The sequence below is a fragment of the Cheilinus undulatus genome, linkage group 20 (assembly GCF_018320785.1).
Source record: "Cheilinus undulatus linkage group 20, ASM1832078v1, whole genome shotgun sequence".
Taxonomy (NCBI): Eukaryota; Metazoa; Chordata; class Actinopteri; order Labriformes; family Labridae; genus Cheilinus; species Cheilinus undulatus.
The window spans coordinates 26,140,783-26,156,983 of record NC_054884.1 but is presented as its reverse complement, the minus strand read 5'-3'; the positions used below and the strand labels follow the sequence as shown (position 1 = coordinate 26,156,983).

The 16,201-nt window shown below is 37.6% G+C and overlaps 1 protein-coding gene across 1 annotated transcript; it reads left to right on the top strand.

The window, feature by feature from the left end:
- Window positions 1-244: 244 nt before the first annotated feature.
- On the top strand, window positions 245-9,204 carry ghitm (growth hormone inducible transmembrane protein). Its single transcript, XM_041816604.1, has 9 exons — window positions 245-326; window positions 702-860; window positions 5,151-5,250; window positions 5,554-5,665; window positions 5,793-5,934; window positions 6,046-6,154; window positions 6,373-6,561; window positions 8,326-8,497; window positions 8,603-9,204. Exons 2-9 carry the CDS (start codon window positions 729-731, stop codon window positions 8,688-8,690), a joined length of 1,044 nt encoding a protein of 347 aa, XP_041672538.1. The 5' UTR covers window positions 245-326; window positions 702-728; the 3' UTR covers window positions 8,691-9,204.
- The last annotated feature ends 6,997 nt before the right edge of the window (window positions 9,205-16,201 follow it).

Genomic DNA, 16,201 nt, shown 5'->3' with positions numbered 1-16,201 from the left:
CCTCTGGTAGAATTCATGATAAATAAAATAATCTTACATGAGTACAATTTGAGTTGTTTCGACAGATGTATTTCATGATCTATTAGTGTATAATTATTTTTTTGTATTTCTGTAACGAGTCTATGTGGCTATTTCTTAAGCAGATGATCTTAAATTGTTATTTTAAGGTTACAAAATACAGCGTGACAAAGAACTACAACCCCCACTAAACGCGTCGCCAAATGATGACGTAAAGCAAGAGAAATTTCACGAAGGTTGCAAAACAATTGCGTCAGTAACGTGCGCACTTGTTTCCAGAAAGGTGAACGACGAACCTTGCCGTTTCGGTAAGTAACGCTTATCTGAATGTAGTGAAATATAGCACACTTACATGAGGAAAATTAGAGTTAACGATACTAGCGTATTTGTCTGATAACACTGAGTGAAGTGTTGTACGAGGTGTCCTTCGTTTTACATTAAAGTTAGTCTGAAATGTTGCGACACTAAGTGCCAGCTAACGTTAGCTAGCTTGATTTAATGACATTTAAAGTGACGATAAGACGGTTTTTCCACTTAATTATTTCGTTATTTGTGATTTTACAATTGTTCTCAGAGGTTATTGTTTAACTTTCATCGTAGCTGTCATAAATTTTACGTTTATACGTCATGTCACAACATTGTCTGTCATTCTTACGTTACTTGACGCTGTGCTTGTGTTTTAGACTGCTTGAAAGAAACACACTTTGATCATGTTGGTGGCGAGGCTGACATGCCTGAGGAGTGTCCCGCTCGCCGGCCTCCGGCCTGTGCTGACACAAGGCTCTCCAGCCCTAAGAGCACCCATCCTGAGGACCTGCCCTCCTCTGCTCAGGCCCCAGCAGGTAAAGTAATGTATGCATCTCCACACTGGCTTCATGGCTCTTCAGAAAGTTCTTAACAGGTCTGAAGGTAACATTCAGTACCTATTACAAGTATAGAACGACATGAATACTACATGTTTATGTATTGATAAAAAATAGTGTTAAACTATGACGTATGAATTGGTATTATGTAGATTATCGTTGTTCAGGATTGCAGATGTTGAAAACAACACTATATTATTGGGACTAATTGTAGCGAGAAATTACCTCCAAATAATCCATTGGTGCACAAGGTTAAAACTCCTAAATGATTTTATTTTAAACATCAAAATTCATGTTTCATTTGCAGTGCCCAGTTTAAAGTTACATCAATAAAGGTCACAGGCACCATGTGACACAACACCCACTTTGCCAGTAAATTAAATTAGGGGAGAGTGGGGTGAGTTGTGGCAGTTTTTACTCAAAGTGACTTTAAAGTGAGACCATGACAGTAATGCCTCCTTCTTAAGTATGTACATATATTTCAGGATGTGGTGCATCCCTGGGAACAGTAACTTTGGATCTGAAATAAACTGTTTAAGAAATATAGCTTTCAGAAAAAAGTAGTCTCTTGGCAACACTTGCCCCTGGTACGGGGAAAGTTGTGCCTTTGGGGAGAATATATTGGGGTAAATTGTGCCAGTGGTTATTGAAGATTATTGAAGTAAAACAGAACATTTTAATCTCATAAACTGTAACGCTGTATAAAAGCAAGACAAATTCAATACAAAATTACTCATTTAAGTTTTATTTAGATATCATCACCCTATTAACTAATGGCATAAGTCATATTTTCTAGTTTTTGGGAAAACACAAAAAACTTAAATACACAATATATGATATTTGTGAATCATTCAATAAAGTGACTTAGGCAAATTTCTGAACATCACATTGTGACTTAAGCCACTTAGAAACTGAATAAAACTACTCCTTCATAACGGTGCAAACTCAAAACTGAAATCAGTGTTAGCTAAATTATAAAAAAGGCAGGTTAATCTAACACTGATGAGGCATGCCATCTTCTAACTTCTCCAGCTGTTCTAGGCTCTTCTTTACTGGGTTCTAGGTGTGTAGGTCTCGGTGTGTGGTTGTGTGGATTTGTTAGGGTGGGTGTGTCCGTGTGTGTGGGTCTGGGTGAGAGGGTGTGTGGGTTAGGGTCTGGGTCTGTTGGTCTGGGATTTCTGTCTCTGGGTGTGTGGGTCTGGATTTGTGGGTATTTGGGTCTAGTTGTGTGGGTGTCAGAGTTTGGATGAGTCTTTGGGTCTGGGTTTATGGATGTGCCACTGGCACAACTTAACCCAGGCCCTTTGGCACAAATCACCCCAGCCCCACTATTTTGGAAAAACTAGCATGATCCAGCAATTTAGAGCTAATATCATGACAACTGTATAGACTCATTGTGTAGCCTAATAAAGCACTAAAACAAGTGTGAAATGTTTTCAAACTTGTCTATAATTGTTCAGACATGACAATCAAACAATCTTGATCATAGAAATTTTACTTTGAAAGGCAAAAAACAGTTTTTTGAGCTAAAATGTGTTTTCCTCTCATGCCATGTGTCTCCCTTTTATGCGGGATGAGTAAAATGGATGGCTCTTCAAAATGTGTGGTCACATGACCAATTTCTTCTATGGTTTTCTATAAACAAGGGGTGGCACTACTTCCCCCCTGGCACAAATCTCCCTACTCTCCCCTGTTTGTTTTTATTTTTAAGACTCAAATTTAGTCATATTAATTCCATTCCCTCATCTGTCATCTTTCCAATATAGATCAACCTACCGCTCATATGTGGGCAGTGCTATCTTAGCTGGCAGTCATAACTGCCATGTCCACTTTTGCCTGCTGACTGTGACAGCAGCAGAGGTGTGAATTAAAAATGTTAGACAGTAGCCGTTAAAGGTAACCTTGCAAAGCAGATGGATACACCTGTTTCCTTGTTTTTCACTGGCGAATCTATCTTGCAAAGCTCCCATCTGAACCGTTTGGGCTTGGTTAGAAAGTGACGGGACCAATCAGCGACGAGGGGCAGTACTTTCAGGCACGACAGAGTCGTGACGTCAACAAGCAGCAGCAAGAGGCTGGTGCAATTATGGTGGAAGAGATTAGCATGGATGCTGCTAAAGCACCAGTTTTATCAGAACTTGATGACATTTCTTCGTTAAAAGAAGAACAAAGAACAGCAGTGAGTTTTCTTTTCAGAAACGACAAAAGTCGAGTACTTGCATGTCTATAGTTCCCATGTTTCGCGTTATTTCTCGGTAGCTGCGCACGTGCAGCTGGATAGCAGCTACATCACGTGTTTTGTTGCTCTGATTGGCCCGTAGAAATGTGACAGAATGTTCATCCAATCACATTCCGAGTTTTTTACAAATCCTTTGCCTATTCCCAAACGTTTCTTATTGAAGCTTTCCCAGATGGATGTGTGAAACACATCCATCTGGCATGTCAGGTTATGATAAAGGTCCCTTTTATTAGTTTATAACTTCTGTTAGTTTTTACATGTTAGACATCAGTGCTGCACATTTTGGTAATAATGTATTTACAATATAATACACAAATGGTATCAAGAAATCTACTTGTGTTATTCTGAGGGAAAATAATGATAGTTTTGAAGTGTGTATTTCTTAACTCAAATTATAGCTACTTCAAATATAAAACTGCAAAACCATACGTTTTTATTGTACTGTAATATTTTCCAAAGGTTAAAAGTTTTCCTTTTTGAAATTAAAAGTACTTCAGCAATGTGCAATGGTGGCACTATTGTAAACTCATACAGAAATAATTGCAGCTTTTTATGGTATTATGTTACTGTACAGCCTGACATCACAATTACGATTTTGATTGGATTAAATTAAGCAGCACTATTGGACATCATTTACCTTTGTCTAATATGTATTTTAGAAATACAGGTGACCACCAACCACATATCTGTGATGAAATGCTGTTTGTTGTAACGTTATTTTACTTGCCAGTAAACTTAACAATTTAACAGCTGCATTTAATCTGAACAGACCGTTAGTGATGGCAAAAACGTTTTTTGTAAAGTTTTTTATATTTATTTTCCTTTTTTCTTAAAGAAGCTGGACTGCTGTGATTACACGCAGCTCACTTGATTATGCTCAGTAGATAAACAATAAAATGCCATCTATGAATCAGCCAGACCGGCCAAAATAATCATTCTATTGCTGATCCCCTTCTGAAGATACGAGTCCTCTGTGCTGTAAGTGATTCAGGGTAAAGTGTCCATTTACATACAGGAGGACTCTTCATGGGGTTATGGCTTGTGTACTTATCCCTTCCTGTTTCTCTCCAAGGTTAACTTTATCACAATCTGCTGAGAATTCCATGGGTTGTTCAACATGGCCTTTATGCAGTTTTGATTAATAAAGTTGCATATAATGTAATGTTAAATGGAAAAAAAGGTTACATCTTTGTTCACCTTTTATCCAAATGTACACACTGTGGTGAGAAAAGGTAGCGAGTCAACATCTGTTTTTTTCCCCCAGATTTGTCTATAAAAACTTTAAAATCCCTCTAACTCTTCAAATTATCCAGTTTATAATATTATTGCACATATTTTTCCTGTGCACTACTGCATCTTCTGCAGACCTCACCACTGTACTGTTGTCTTATGTGGGCTTGTTCCTTTGTTTTTGTTGTTTAAGATGTAATTTGTAATAGTTGAAAATAGAGAGCAAAGTTAGCCAGAGTCACATTTTTCTTCCTGTGCAAACATACTTTGCCAATTCTTATACCAGCATTAATGATCAAAGTAGATATATATTTGTTTTCTGATTGTGAAAAAGTATAGGGTTTTAAACAGCCTGTTTGATCCAGAAATATTTTTTTTTTATGTCACTTTGTGCTGTGAAGAAATTTGATTGGACCAAATTGGATGGAAAACTATAGCCTAGCATTCATTATGGTGGCAAGGTCACGCAAAATGGCAAGACATGTATGCAACCTTTCTGAAGTCTTATACAAGGCTTGAATAATGATTATGCCACTGACGGGTCACAAACATGCAGTGGCTATCCAGTTTCACCATCGTCAACTTCAGCTGTATTTAAAAGCCCCTTTCCCAGTTATATTGCTGTCTACTATACAGCATTAAAACATATTGATTTTGAGAAACAGTATAAGAAATGTGGTTCATTACATGGTCTGTGCAGACATAATAGTGGCCAATTACATGTTGCTCACTCCTTGGTTTTTATATGAACCTCTAGCCCCATAATGAACAACAGCTTTAACATTTTGTCTTTTCACCAGGGCTTCTCCTCCAAGGCCAGATTTGGTTTCCGCCGTGTGAAGACAGCCAGAGACCAGTTTAAAGATGCTGCTTTTGAACCAACAGATACAGCCATCAAAAGTAATTACTACTACCGGTTCAATTATTTAATGTACTATTGCATGGGTTTACTTCTACTGTTATAGTCTTACATAACTGTTTACATTTGATCAACTTGTAAAAAGCCAGTGTTTTGCCAGTCAATGTTGAGCTCACATTCTAACGAGCTTACTTTAACATGTATAAAATTTCTCATCATGTGTATATCATACCTTGACCTGTAACAGTCAGAGGTTCACTGCTAGTATTTTTGGAGGCTGTTTCATAAGGACTTGTACATCACTTTAAAGTTTGTGTCATGTAAACATGATTTTTTTTTCTCAGTTGACAGCATGGGAAGAATGATTTTAGCTGGTGGTGCAGCAGTTGGTCTTGGAGCTCTGTGCTACTACGGGCTCGGCATGTCCAATGAAATCGGTGCCATTGAGAAAGCAGTGTGAGTATCAGCTTTGAGTACTGGCAGCTCTTTCATTGTCTTCTGAAGCACAAACCAGTGCATAGAAAATGTTAATTACATCCTGAGAGCTCCTTGTTGACTTGGCTCCCCTCCACTCTCTCTGCAGGATCTGGCCTCAGTATGTGAAGGACAGGATCCACTCCACCTACATGTACTTTGCAGGCAGTGTTGGACTCACAGCTCTTTCAGCTGTAGCAGTCAGCAGGACTCCAGCACTTATGGGTCTGATGATGAGAGGATCCTGGCTGGTAAGATTTAAAACTCAAATTGATTCCACAGAGTCTAAAGCTTTGGTTTGAATAGTTTTTAAATATCTGTATATTTTGTGTAGTGAACACCTGATATTTGTTCTAACCCAGGCTATAGGAGCAACATTTGCAGCCATGATTGGTGCTGGCATGCTGGTCAGGTCCATTTCATATGAGCACAGCCCAATGCCCAAACACCTTGCCTGGATGCTTCATGCAGGTTTGTTGAACTGTGTTAAAAAGTTATTATTCTGTTAAGCTGTCACTCATCAGTTTCTCCTGTGATGTAATTCTCTGAGTTGAACAGTAGAGGGCAGTCATGTAAAGTAGAAAATGAACCCACTTCTGTTCTATTTGGACAATTTTGCTCCATCTAGACTGATCAGTGTTGTTGTTTTAATTAAACTAGATCGTTATTTTGCATTGTTTGTTGCCAAGGTGTGATGGGTGCCGTCATCGCTCCCCTCACTCTCCTCGGAGGGCCTCTGATGATCAGGGCAGCCTGGTACACAGCAGGCATTGTGGGCGGTCTGTCCACTGTGGCCATGTGCGCCCCAAGTGAGAAGTTCCTCAATATGGGTGGGCCACTGGCTGTCGGCTTTGGAGTGGTTTTCGCTTCTTCTCTTGGTGAGTGTAATGTGGTTTCCCCTCATAAACCCTTTCACAGGATCACAACAATCAGGATGAAGAGCTGCTAGTGTTAAAGCTTGTAGAGCAGAAATGGTGGTACTTAAAAACATAAGGGCCTGTGTTTATGTTGCTTTTAGTATAGGTGAGTTAAAAAAGAAGCAAGGGAGATGAGCATGACAAAGGCTCTATGTGTTGTTACATGCTATGGCACTCAAACTACAAAAATGATCATATGGGTTGAATGACAAGTCAATGGACATGATTCAAACTATTCACTTTTTAGAAGCCTGATTACAGACAACATGCTAAATGTCAAGTATTATGTGTTATACCTCAGATGTGTTCCTTTGCTGCCATGCCAAAAGTCTCACTTCTGCAAAGTTTAATCACATGTAGTGCAAATCTGATGAGTAAATCGCACCTGAAGTGTTAGGACTCACACAACCCATCGTCCTGATTAGTTCAAATTAATGTGGTTGACGTCTTTCAACAGGGGAATATCTTCATTCTGTTTTCATTACTACCAAACAACCTGGAGCAGAATGACTCATAGTTGCCTACTTTGACTTTTCTTATACATCTATTTATTGATGACACAAACGTGTTAATATAATCAGAAACCTTTCAGAATGTAAAAAATTACACAAAAAATTACAGTGTTTCTCATAGATAGACATTATTTGGATGGGCTATAGAGGTATATTTACATCCATATATTTATTTTTTCATTATAATTGTATATATATTTAATATCATTTTACATAACCACCATCTGTGCTTGCAGGAGACATCCACTAGAACAGCCTTCCAGTAAATGCACTAATGAGATGCAATGTCTCTTGCTAAAAATGATGCCTTGTAGACCATTGTTATAACATTTTACTTCAGTTGCTTGCAGCTAATATTATGCTGTACTGTAAAAAGGATAGTTGTGCTATGCTGGCCTTACACTAGAAAACTTTGATAAAACCTTTAAAAGACTTTAAAAAGACTAACATGTGACAACTCCTCACATCTTAAGACAATTTGTTAGCAAGTTACCAAGTCTTAAGTCTCACAGACTAAGATTTTGCAAGACTTGGGGTCACTAATTACAAGACTAGAATGAGATTCCTTTTGAGATTATTTCCCATCTGGTGGAAATTCACAGCTTTTGGGCAGAGAACTATGGGTTTGGGGAATTTCACTTTTATAAAAATATCTATTTTACATTAAAAACTGGTGCCTAACTCATTTCTTGAGCTCTGAGTGAACACTCAGCGGCTTCACACTGAACTACATTCAGACTAAAAACTTGCAACAATATCAAACATGTTTAATATTGTAGTAAGGCAAGTGAGGTTGATTATCTTTCATAACATATAGCTGATGAAAACAGTCAAAGTGCAGAAACAAAAAAATTACATGTACAGAGCGAGCAGAGTGTGATGGCATCTCTACTGCCCAAGTGAAATCTGTCATTCTATGGGAAACATTGAATTATGATTTAAACCTCCACACATGATAGGATTAGACAGGAGTAGATGGAAATTATGAAAGGGTTATCTGTGCTTTATGTAGAAAAGGGTGGGCAGTACATCTTATTTTTCCTATATTTTGCTGCTGAGTCGGTTGGTTTAATTTCCTGTCTACAATTGAATCAATTGGCAACCTCCATATAATGTAATTATATTATCAGCGGATGAATTTTTATACGCAGGCACCTTTATCTCCTTAATGTACTGCCAATCTCACCAAGCATACCTTCGTTGTTATCTTCAGGATCAATGTTCCTGCCGCCCACCTCAGCGTTCGGAGCAGGCCTGTACTCTGTGGCCGTCTATGGAGGCCTGGTCCTGTTCAGCATGTTCCTCCTTTATGACACACAGAAGGTCATCAAGAGGGCAGAGACACACCCACTCTATGGAGTTCAGAAATATGACCCCATCAATGCGTAAGTCACTCTGGGAGACATTCATGTGAACCTAAAATGTTGATTGTGAGCTGGTGAATGTTGCCATGGTATGGATCTTAAAGTATATTTATATTTATCTTATAGGTGTATGGGGATTTACATGGACACTCTGAACATCTTCATGAGACTGGTGATGATTCTGGCAAACGGTGGTGGCGGCAGAAGGAAGTAAACAGCATCTTTGTGTCTTCAGCTCCTTCCACAGAAATAAAAAAATCAGAATTTACTTCCAGCAGCTTATGCCAGGTGTGATCTATTAGTGGCAAGTCTTATTTAACTGGTAAATAAACATGACTGCTTAGTAATTGTGTAAGGAAGAAGCCTGCACAGACAAATTAAGAGCTTTACCTTGATGGTGGAAGTGTTTGATCCTGAGGGTTACAGATGGTTTAAAACATGTCTCTCTGCATAATATGTTTCCTTTGTTTTGTATTTATTTCCACTTGTTGATGTCTGTTTCTAATGAGATTGGAAGAGTCAGTATTTATCCTTATGCAGCAGAATTGTTATGTGTCAACCATAGACAGGTTCAGACTTCATATGATAAATAATATTGACATAAGCACTTTCTCCATGATACACTGATGTACATCTGTGATGGAAGTTGGGACTAGTTCATATATATTTTTGAGAAAATAAACAATAATTTCAGCAATGGAATCACTCAATAAACAAGCAAAAGGCAATGTTTTTGTCATTTACTCTCCAATGTGCATACTGGTTCACTGCTGTAGCATTCAGGGTCACCTATGCATGAAGGTGACCATGCTATTTGGCAGTGTTAATTTTCAATATGGTCTTAGTCTTTACATTTAAATTAGTTTTATTAGCATTTTAGTCATTTTCCCTCTTGAAAGCTTTAGGCAACAAAAGCGATGTTTGTCCAGTTTTAGTTGATAAAAAGTCCTCACAATTTAGTCTATGTCACAACAGTATGATACTAATTATAACACTACTAATTTAAAACATTTATGCACCATCATTACTTTAATCTAAAATACACTGAAGATAATACTGACAGATATTATACGCCCAGTGTAGAAGTATCATGGGTTTTGAATGTCAAACAGTCTAGTTCTAACATTTTATTTTCTATTTATTTGTCTCCGTGAAAAAACTAAACCTACTTCTGTCAAAGGTTTTATTATCAATCTGTTTTTAGCCACTGCCCTCTTGGGTTCCCTTCAAGTGGACAGAATGCCATCAGACTCCCTTCCCTGACAAGTTTTAATTATTTCACCGTTAATGTATGGCAATTAAATGCGCTTGGGCCCCCCTGCATTAAAGCAGGAGCCCTTTTATTATTTTGCCTCTGCCCCTCAAACACCCTGAGTCCTCCACTGCAGGATACTGCACAGAGTTTTGAAATTAAAAAGGACACCCTTGCATACATTTAATCAACACCAACATAAAACTACCAATAAAACACCCCAAATTTGCACGAGTTTTATTGTCAGTGGTCAAACGAACAGTGGAGGTATCCCAGGAGATAAGCCATCATATTTTTCTCATCCCATGTTTAATAGCAACTATTGAAGAGTTTCATATGCATATAATAAGAAGTACATTCGCGGGTATATTACCGAAAGCTCTAGTATAAAGGTCCTACAAAACACTAGCAGTCAATTACCTAAAGCAGCTAATTTATTTTGGTGTCCATTTTGTCCAGAGTATCTCACTGTGGCTACTTAGTAAGCCAAAAACCTCCATATCCACCATTTTCCCATCTGAAACACCAGTGACAGTCCACCTTGTATTTGCCTATAAACAGTCAGTGTGTAGCGGCAGATGACAAAGGCTTAGCGTAGTAATCCTCTTGTCCACCATCTGGCTGCTCCTCTAAAATTAAACCTCCAAACCAGGGCACTTGCAACTGATGCTAACATCTGTAAATATGCAGGTGCTTCATTAAAGCATGTACACGTGGATCACACAGCTGCTGGGCTGTGTTTTCAATCTCTCAGATCATATTCACGTTTTGGACACATATGATTCATATACACTGAAAAAACAGCCTGCAGATGGAAGGGATAAAGAGGGCAATAATGGATGAGATTGTGGAAAGCTTCAGCATGTGGAGATCTGCCATTACTGGGGATAAAGTTGCTCTCTGTCAGTCATTTTCAGATTGATGACCAATATTTGGTTAAGGGCCAAGGTTTTTTACTGCTGAACATAGGCTTGATTTGGGTGTATGTGCTAGAAGAGAGAGGGAGGGAGATGTTCAATAAATCCAGAGGACAGTAAGTCCAAACATGTTGTGCTGTTATTATAGCTTTCAATCACAATACCTTCAGAGCTCTAACCTTTCATGCTCCTTCTCTTACATAATCACTCTGACTTAAACTTATTTTATATAAGTCTATAAACCCTTTACGGTGCAGTTTTCAGATCACTTTTAAATTGATTTTGAGTCATGCATGCAGGGATTCTCTCAGGATAACATCTGTTCGTCAGTCAACTACATTGGCCTGGACTAGTGGGTCCCAACTCCAACTTTTTTTTAGATAGATAGATAGATAGATAGATAGATAGATAGATAGATAGATAGATAGATAGATTGTATATGCAGAACTTAGGTATGTTCTGGCCTAAAGTTGTGGCTGAAATAACGCATGTAATAGCGAGTTAGCCCTCCAGAGGGCACCATTGGGTGGAAAGGAGGATTGACACAACCCAGGCAGTAGTCTGGATGTCCTTGCACATTACCAGGAGCATGGGAAAATAATCAGTTAAAAAAAAAATAACTAAGGTCACACCTTTAGGCCGGACTCAGGTATGGATGTGGCAAGTAAGCATGGTCTAGGGTACCATCCAGGCAAATAGTAGAGTTGCCACAAGCCCCTGGTTGGGCTTTGGATACCCTAAGAAAACTGCCAAGACATATAACCAGTTGTGAAAAAGGCCTGGACAAAATAGAAGCCATCAACCTTGACCTTGGCTGCTGAGTGACATGATATCAACTTCACTGTGTAGAAAAAAATCTTCAATTATAGCAAGCTTTTTTTTTTTTAATCTTACAAATCAACACCAGGTTGTAAGTATATTTTGTCTTTTGTAAACTGTTTTTTTTTTGTCAATCATGGCTTGAAAAGAGACATGTAGCCCCTTGCACATATGCACCACACTCCAGAAAATACCAAAATAATGGTGAGGAGATGTAAGAACATTAAGGTCCAAATCAAACAGAATTTGATCTGCTTTCACTTGTTCATAGTCAGTTTAATGTCTGATGCACAGAGCCGACCCTGGTGATCTAAAGCTGAATAGTGCATGCATGACAGGTAAAGTATGGGATATGTCTGGGTTTGTTCTGTGATTGCCCTCATCCACGCTGACCTTCTAAATACTAAATATTTGATAGTAAAGGTTTCTGTATCTTAAAAACTGTGAAGTTATGTGTTCTATCTATGGTGTGACATGAAATATCAAACCTTGTGACGCTTAAAAAAGACCAAAAAAAGGCAAAATCAGAGAAAAATCGAATCATTTTCAGTGTTTTACACAGGAAACAGCACATTTAGAATCAGACATTCTGACAGATTTCTAGCTATGCTTTTCAAAAATCATCTAAAATATATGAATTGTTAAAACACAGACATATTGTACCTTCAAATACTCTACTCCTCTGAATTTCAGCAGTAATGTAATAAATTATCCAGTAAAAGTAAATTGTACTTTATATTCTGTTTTCCCACTACATTTGACTGTCGGCAAGAGGGGATATTTGATTCAGTATTTCTGTGGGAAAAAAGGAAAGAGCATCTTAGAATACATTGTTCTACAGTAAAAACGTTCCACCAATAACTGCTTGTGAGTTAATTTATCAGTTATAGTTTTACAACAAAACTACTAACTTGTGTAACTTGTGTGTACTTTATAGACTAATTTGTTTTTTCTTATTTTAACCTTTTCTTGTAAGGTGACCTTGAGTGTTTTGAAAGGCGCCTATAAATAAAATGCATTATTATTATTAACAAAAGAACATATTTGGGACATATCCTTGAAACAATAATGTCTAATATTTGTAATTTCATATTTATACAGTTCTCAGTTCTAACATGTATTTGCATTAAATCTTGTCTAAATATACATTTTACTCTAAAAGAGAGGGGTTCTTGAAGTCTGTGTGTTTGTCTGTGACCAGTAAGGTTTTATCATTGGCTGCCACCCAGTGAGATACATGAGTGTCATTGAACGTCAGACACTATTTTTAAAACTGTGAATACAGGAAGTGCGCTACACTACACCTCTGTGTTAAAGTCAGCATAGCTCTAACCAGTACAGTGCACTCACGTGACACCTGCATCTAGCAGGTCATACAGCAGAAGAAGGTGTAAAACTCAGCCAGGCCAGAGTGGGAACTGTGAGCAAAAATAAAAAAAGCATGGTGATTTTAGGTCTTTGTATGTCATAGATACAGCCGAGGATGCAAGATTAGAAACACCATTTCTACTTATGCCGTCAGAATGTCACATTTTTCCTCATTAAAAACAGATCAGCTGTTTACTTTTGTGTCTGTGTGTCAAAATAAGAGCACGCTGTTTTGGTTGTGATGTGCTTAAGCCGCAATTATTCATAAGGAAAGGATTATTATATAGTGCTTAGTGGCAAACATGACATACTTAGATAATGCCAAACTAAAAATATGAACCAGACTACTGGGGTCAAAAAATATAAAAATAAATAATGCTGAATAATACTATTCTTAAAGACTTGTTTTGTGACTCAAGGCGTGGTGAATGTGAGGTCACTGGGACGTTGGACCGTGGAGGCTAAACAAAGCTTCTTGGCTGAAAATTGCATAACAGATCCACAAGTGCAGCTGAGGTTCACACCAGCTAGCTGCCAAGGAGAGCAGTCTGTGGATGCTTAGGTCATTGGGACCTGCTTCATGTGACTAATGAGTTAATTGAAACTCTTCAAAACATCAGCAGGATTCAACTGGGCCACGTGTGGACTGAAGGAGTCTGACCTCCTCATGGGGATTAAGAAAAAAAGAAAACACATTATGCTGTGTAATACACCTGCCAGATGGTTTCACATTCACAGACACAAACATCCAGACATCCAGAAGTGAATAATTAAGACTTATTTGCCCCCTCAATTTTTAGCCCCACCATCCCAAACACATAAATTTAAGGGAAATGTTACTGTTGGCTAGATTTCCATGAAAGTACATATCACCACATACACTAGTTTTATGAAGCAATCAGCAACGATTGTTATTCAAGCGGTTCTTGGTTTAATTTTATGAAAATGTTACCACTTCATTAGCTGAAGCTGCTGTTAGTTAAAAGATTATTCACAGCTGTAAGCATGCCTACACACTACAGGATACTGTTGATTTCCCATTAAGGTAGGTCAAGTAAATAAAGTTAGATTAATAAATAGTATAATCATCATTATTATTTTTGGATCACCCTTAGTTGAAAAAAAATCTCACAGACTATTTACACCATCAGTGGGTCCTATATTTTTTTATCCTGACATTTAACTACAACTTCTGCCTGGTTAAATGTCTCTGCGAGGACAGGTGATTACCAGACTGTTAAAATAGAGCGGTGCGCCAAGAAGAAAGGTAGAGTGGTTTCTGTTTGATGGTACTTATATTAAAAGAAATCTAATGAAACAGAGATGGAGTCCAATAACATTGACCCTTGACCTCGAAAATTTAACAGTACGTTGAATAGATGCACAGGGGATCTAGATTACAATAGGAAATTTAACTTTGCATGAGCTGGTAGCATGCTAATATAAGCAGCTAACTAACAAAAACTGCTGCCAATACTCACCACTGTTATAACAGCATCATAGAGCAGCTAGCATGACAGAAGACTTGCAGCGTGTCCCAAATCACAGGCTTCTGTACTGAATACTAAATATTTAAGTGCGCAAAGTGTGATAACAGTGAGAAGTAAATGCATTATACTACTGGCACACTAAAAACACCAAGAATTAAATATGTAACAATGGAGACTTCACAGATGTAGCAGCTATTGTTCTGCTTACGAGCTAGCTAAAGTCAGCACGCACTAGCTAGTGAAAGTGTTACTAGTAATGAGAGCACAGTTCAATTAAGAAAAAGGCATTTAGGGCAAATTATGTTCGTTTCTTTAATTAATTAACATTAACAATGAATAGAAGTTACATGAATTTAAAAGTGAGTAAAAATAGCTATCAGATTTTGATTATTATTACAATATGAGACAATGCTAACTCTGAACTGCATACTATAATACAGATAGAAGTATGTGATTTGAGACATGCTATTGGCTTTTCCTTCGCTTTACTTTGACCTGAAATAGTTCAACTCTTTCATCTATATGTTAAGCTCTGACAATTTATTTAAAATTACTTGAGTATTTTTTTAAAGCAATGGATATTTCAAGCTTATTCCATGCGGAGAAAAAAAAACATCACTAACATTAGCGCAAATTAGCTTAAAGCTATCTATGTTGCAGCAGTGGGCAAATTTATTTTGTTTAAACCTCTTTATGAAACTGGCTAATAAAGAGACAGTAAACACTAAATTAAAGAAATCACAAGGCTGCCACTTTAACTGTTCCACTACTGAGTAGTTAATACATTAGTCATGTCAGTTAACTCCAGCACATTTGTGTTTTTCCATCAGAGGCTGAGCTAGAAATCATCAACATCAGGGGTTTGTCCCAAACAAAAGAGGGTCAAGGGGTAATTACATGTAAACTAAATCTCCCAAAGGCAGTTCAATGCACCATTTCAAGCCAATTTCTGCATTATTTGAGCAAAAATAAAACATAGCTCCATTTACATGAAACATCATCTCATGGCAACATTTTTTCAAATATTGAAATGTATTCAATTTTTTCTTGATCAGTTTAAAATCATTGTCTAACATGTTAAATATAAATGATGTTTCACAACCGACTCTCACAAGTGGGCCAAAGAGTTGTAACTAGTTATATATATATATATATAGTAGATCTATATTGTAGATTGTTGTTGTTTCTACTGCTATTACTGCAGTGTCAGCTGAGTATGTTTTGCACCTGGAGTATATTTGACTTTGATTTGACTTCAAAGAAAAGGTGCTAACCTCACTTTTGAAAATTCTGTTCAATCACAAAAAGTTTACATTTTTAAGGCTATTGATTTATCAAGTATGAGCAAGGTTTGAAGATCAAACATTAACCAGACCGAACTCTCTTGTCTTTGAATTCTAACTGTTTTTCTTCCTTCCAGATCAGATCAGCCGTTAGTTTTTGAGCATGTACTTCTGGATTGGAGCACTGTGTTTTATTTTTGACCTTCTTAAGCTGCAGCCGTTCAAACTGGGAGGATTTTTCTAACAACGTAAGACGGTGCTTAGTGGCACACATCATCTAGAACATGACATACTTAAATTAAGCTGAACTAAAAATATAAAGTAATCTTGCAGCCCAAAACAATTTGATTTAAAAAGAAAGAAAAAAACACTGACAGACATTAAGGACTTTTAGGAGGATTGTTGTGTCTTGTGTCTTCAGGTGATTGACAGGTCACTGGGTTTCTAGGGAAAGTGGAGTGCGGAGGCTAAAGAAAGCTTCCCATAGATCCGTGAGTGCGGCTGAGGATTGTTTCAGTGCCAAGGGGAGCAGGAGACGCTTAGGACAGAGGGACTTGCTTTGTGTGACAATGTTTTTTAGAAAAAAACCCTTTTAG

What these genes read in the sequence shown, in the direction of transcription:
- ghitm (XM_041816604.1), top strand. Translation starts at nt 729, where the DNA reads ATGTTGGTGGCGAGGCTGACATGCCTGAGGAGTGTCCCGCTCGCCGGC. An exon ending in CTCTGCTCAGGCCCCAGCAG is followed by an intron (nt 861 to 5,150) that starts GTAAAGTAATGT and finishes TCTTTTCACCAG; the next exon opens with GGCTTCTCCTCCAAGGCCAG. An exon ending in AAATATGACCCCATCAATGC is followed by an intron (nt 8,498 to 8,602) that starts GTAAGTCACTCT and finishes TTTATCTTATAG; the next exon opens with GTGTATGGGGATTTACATGG.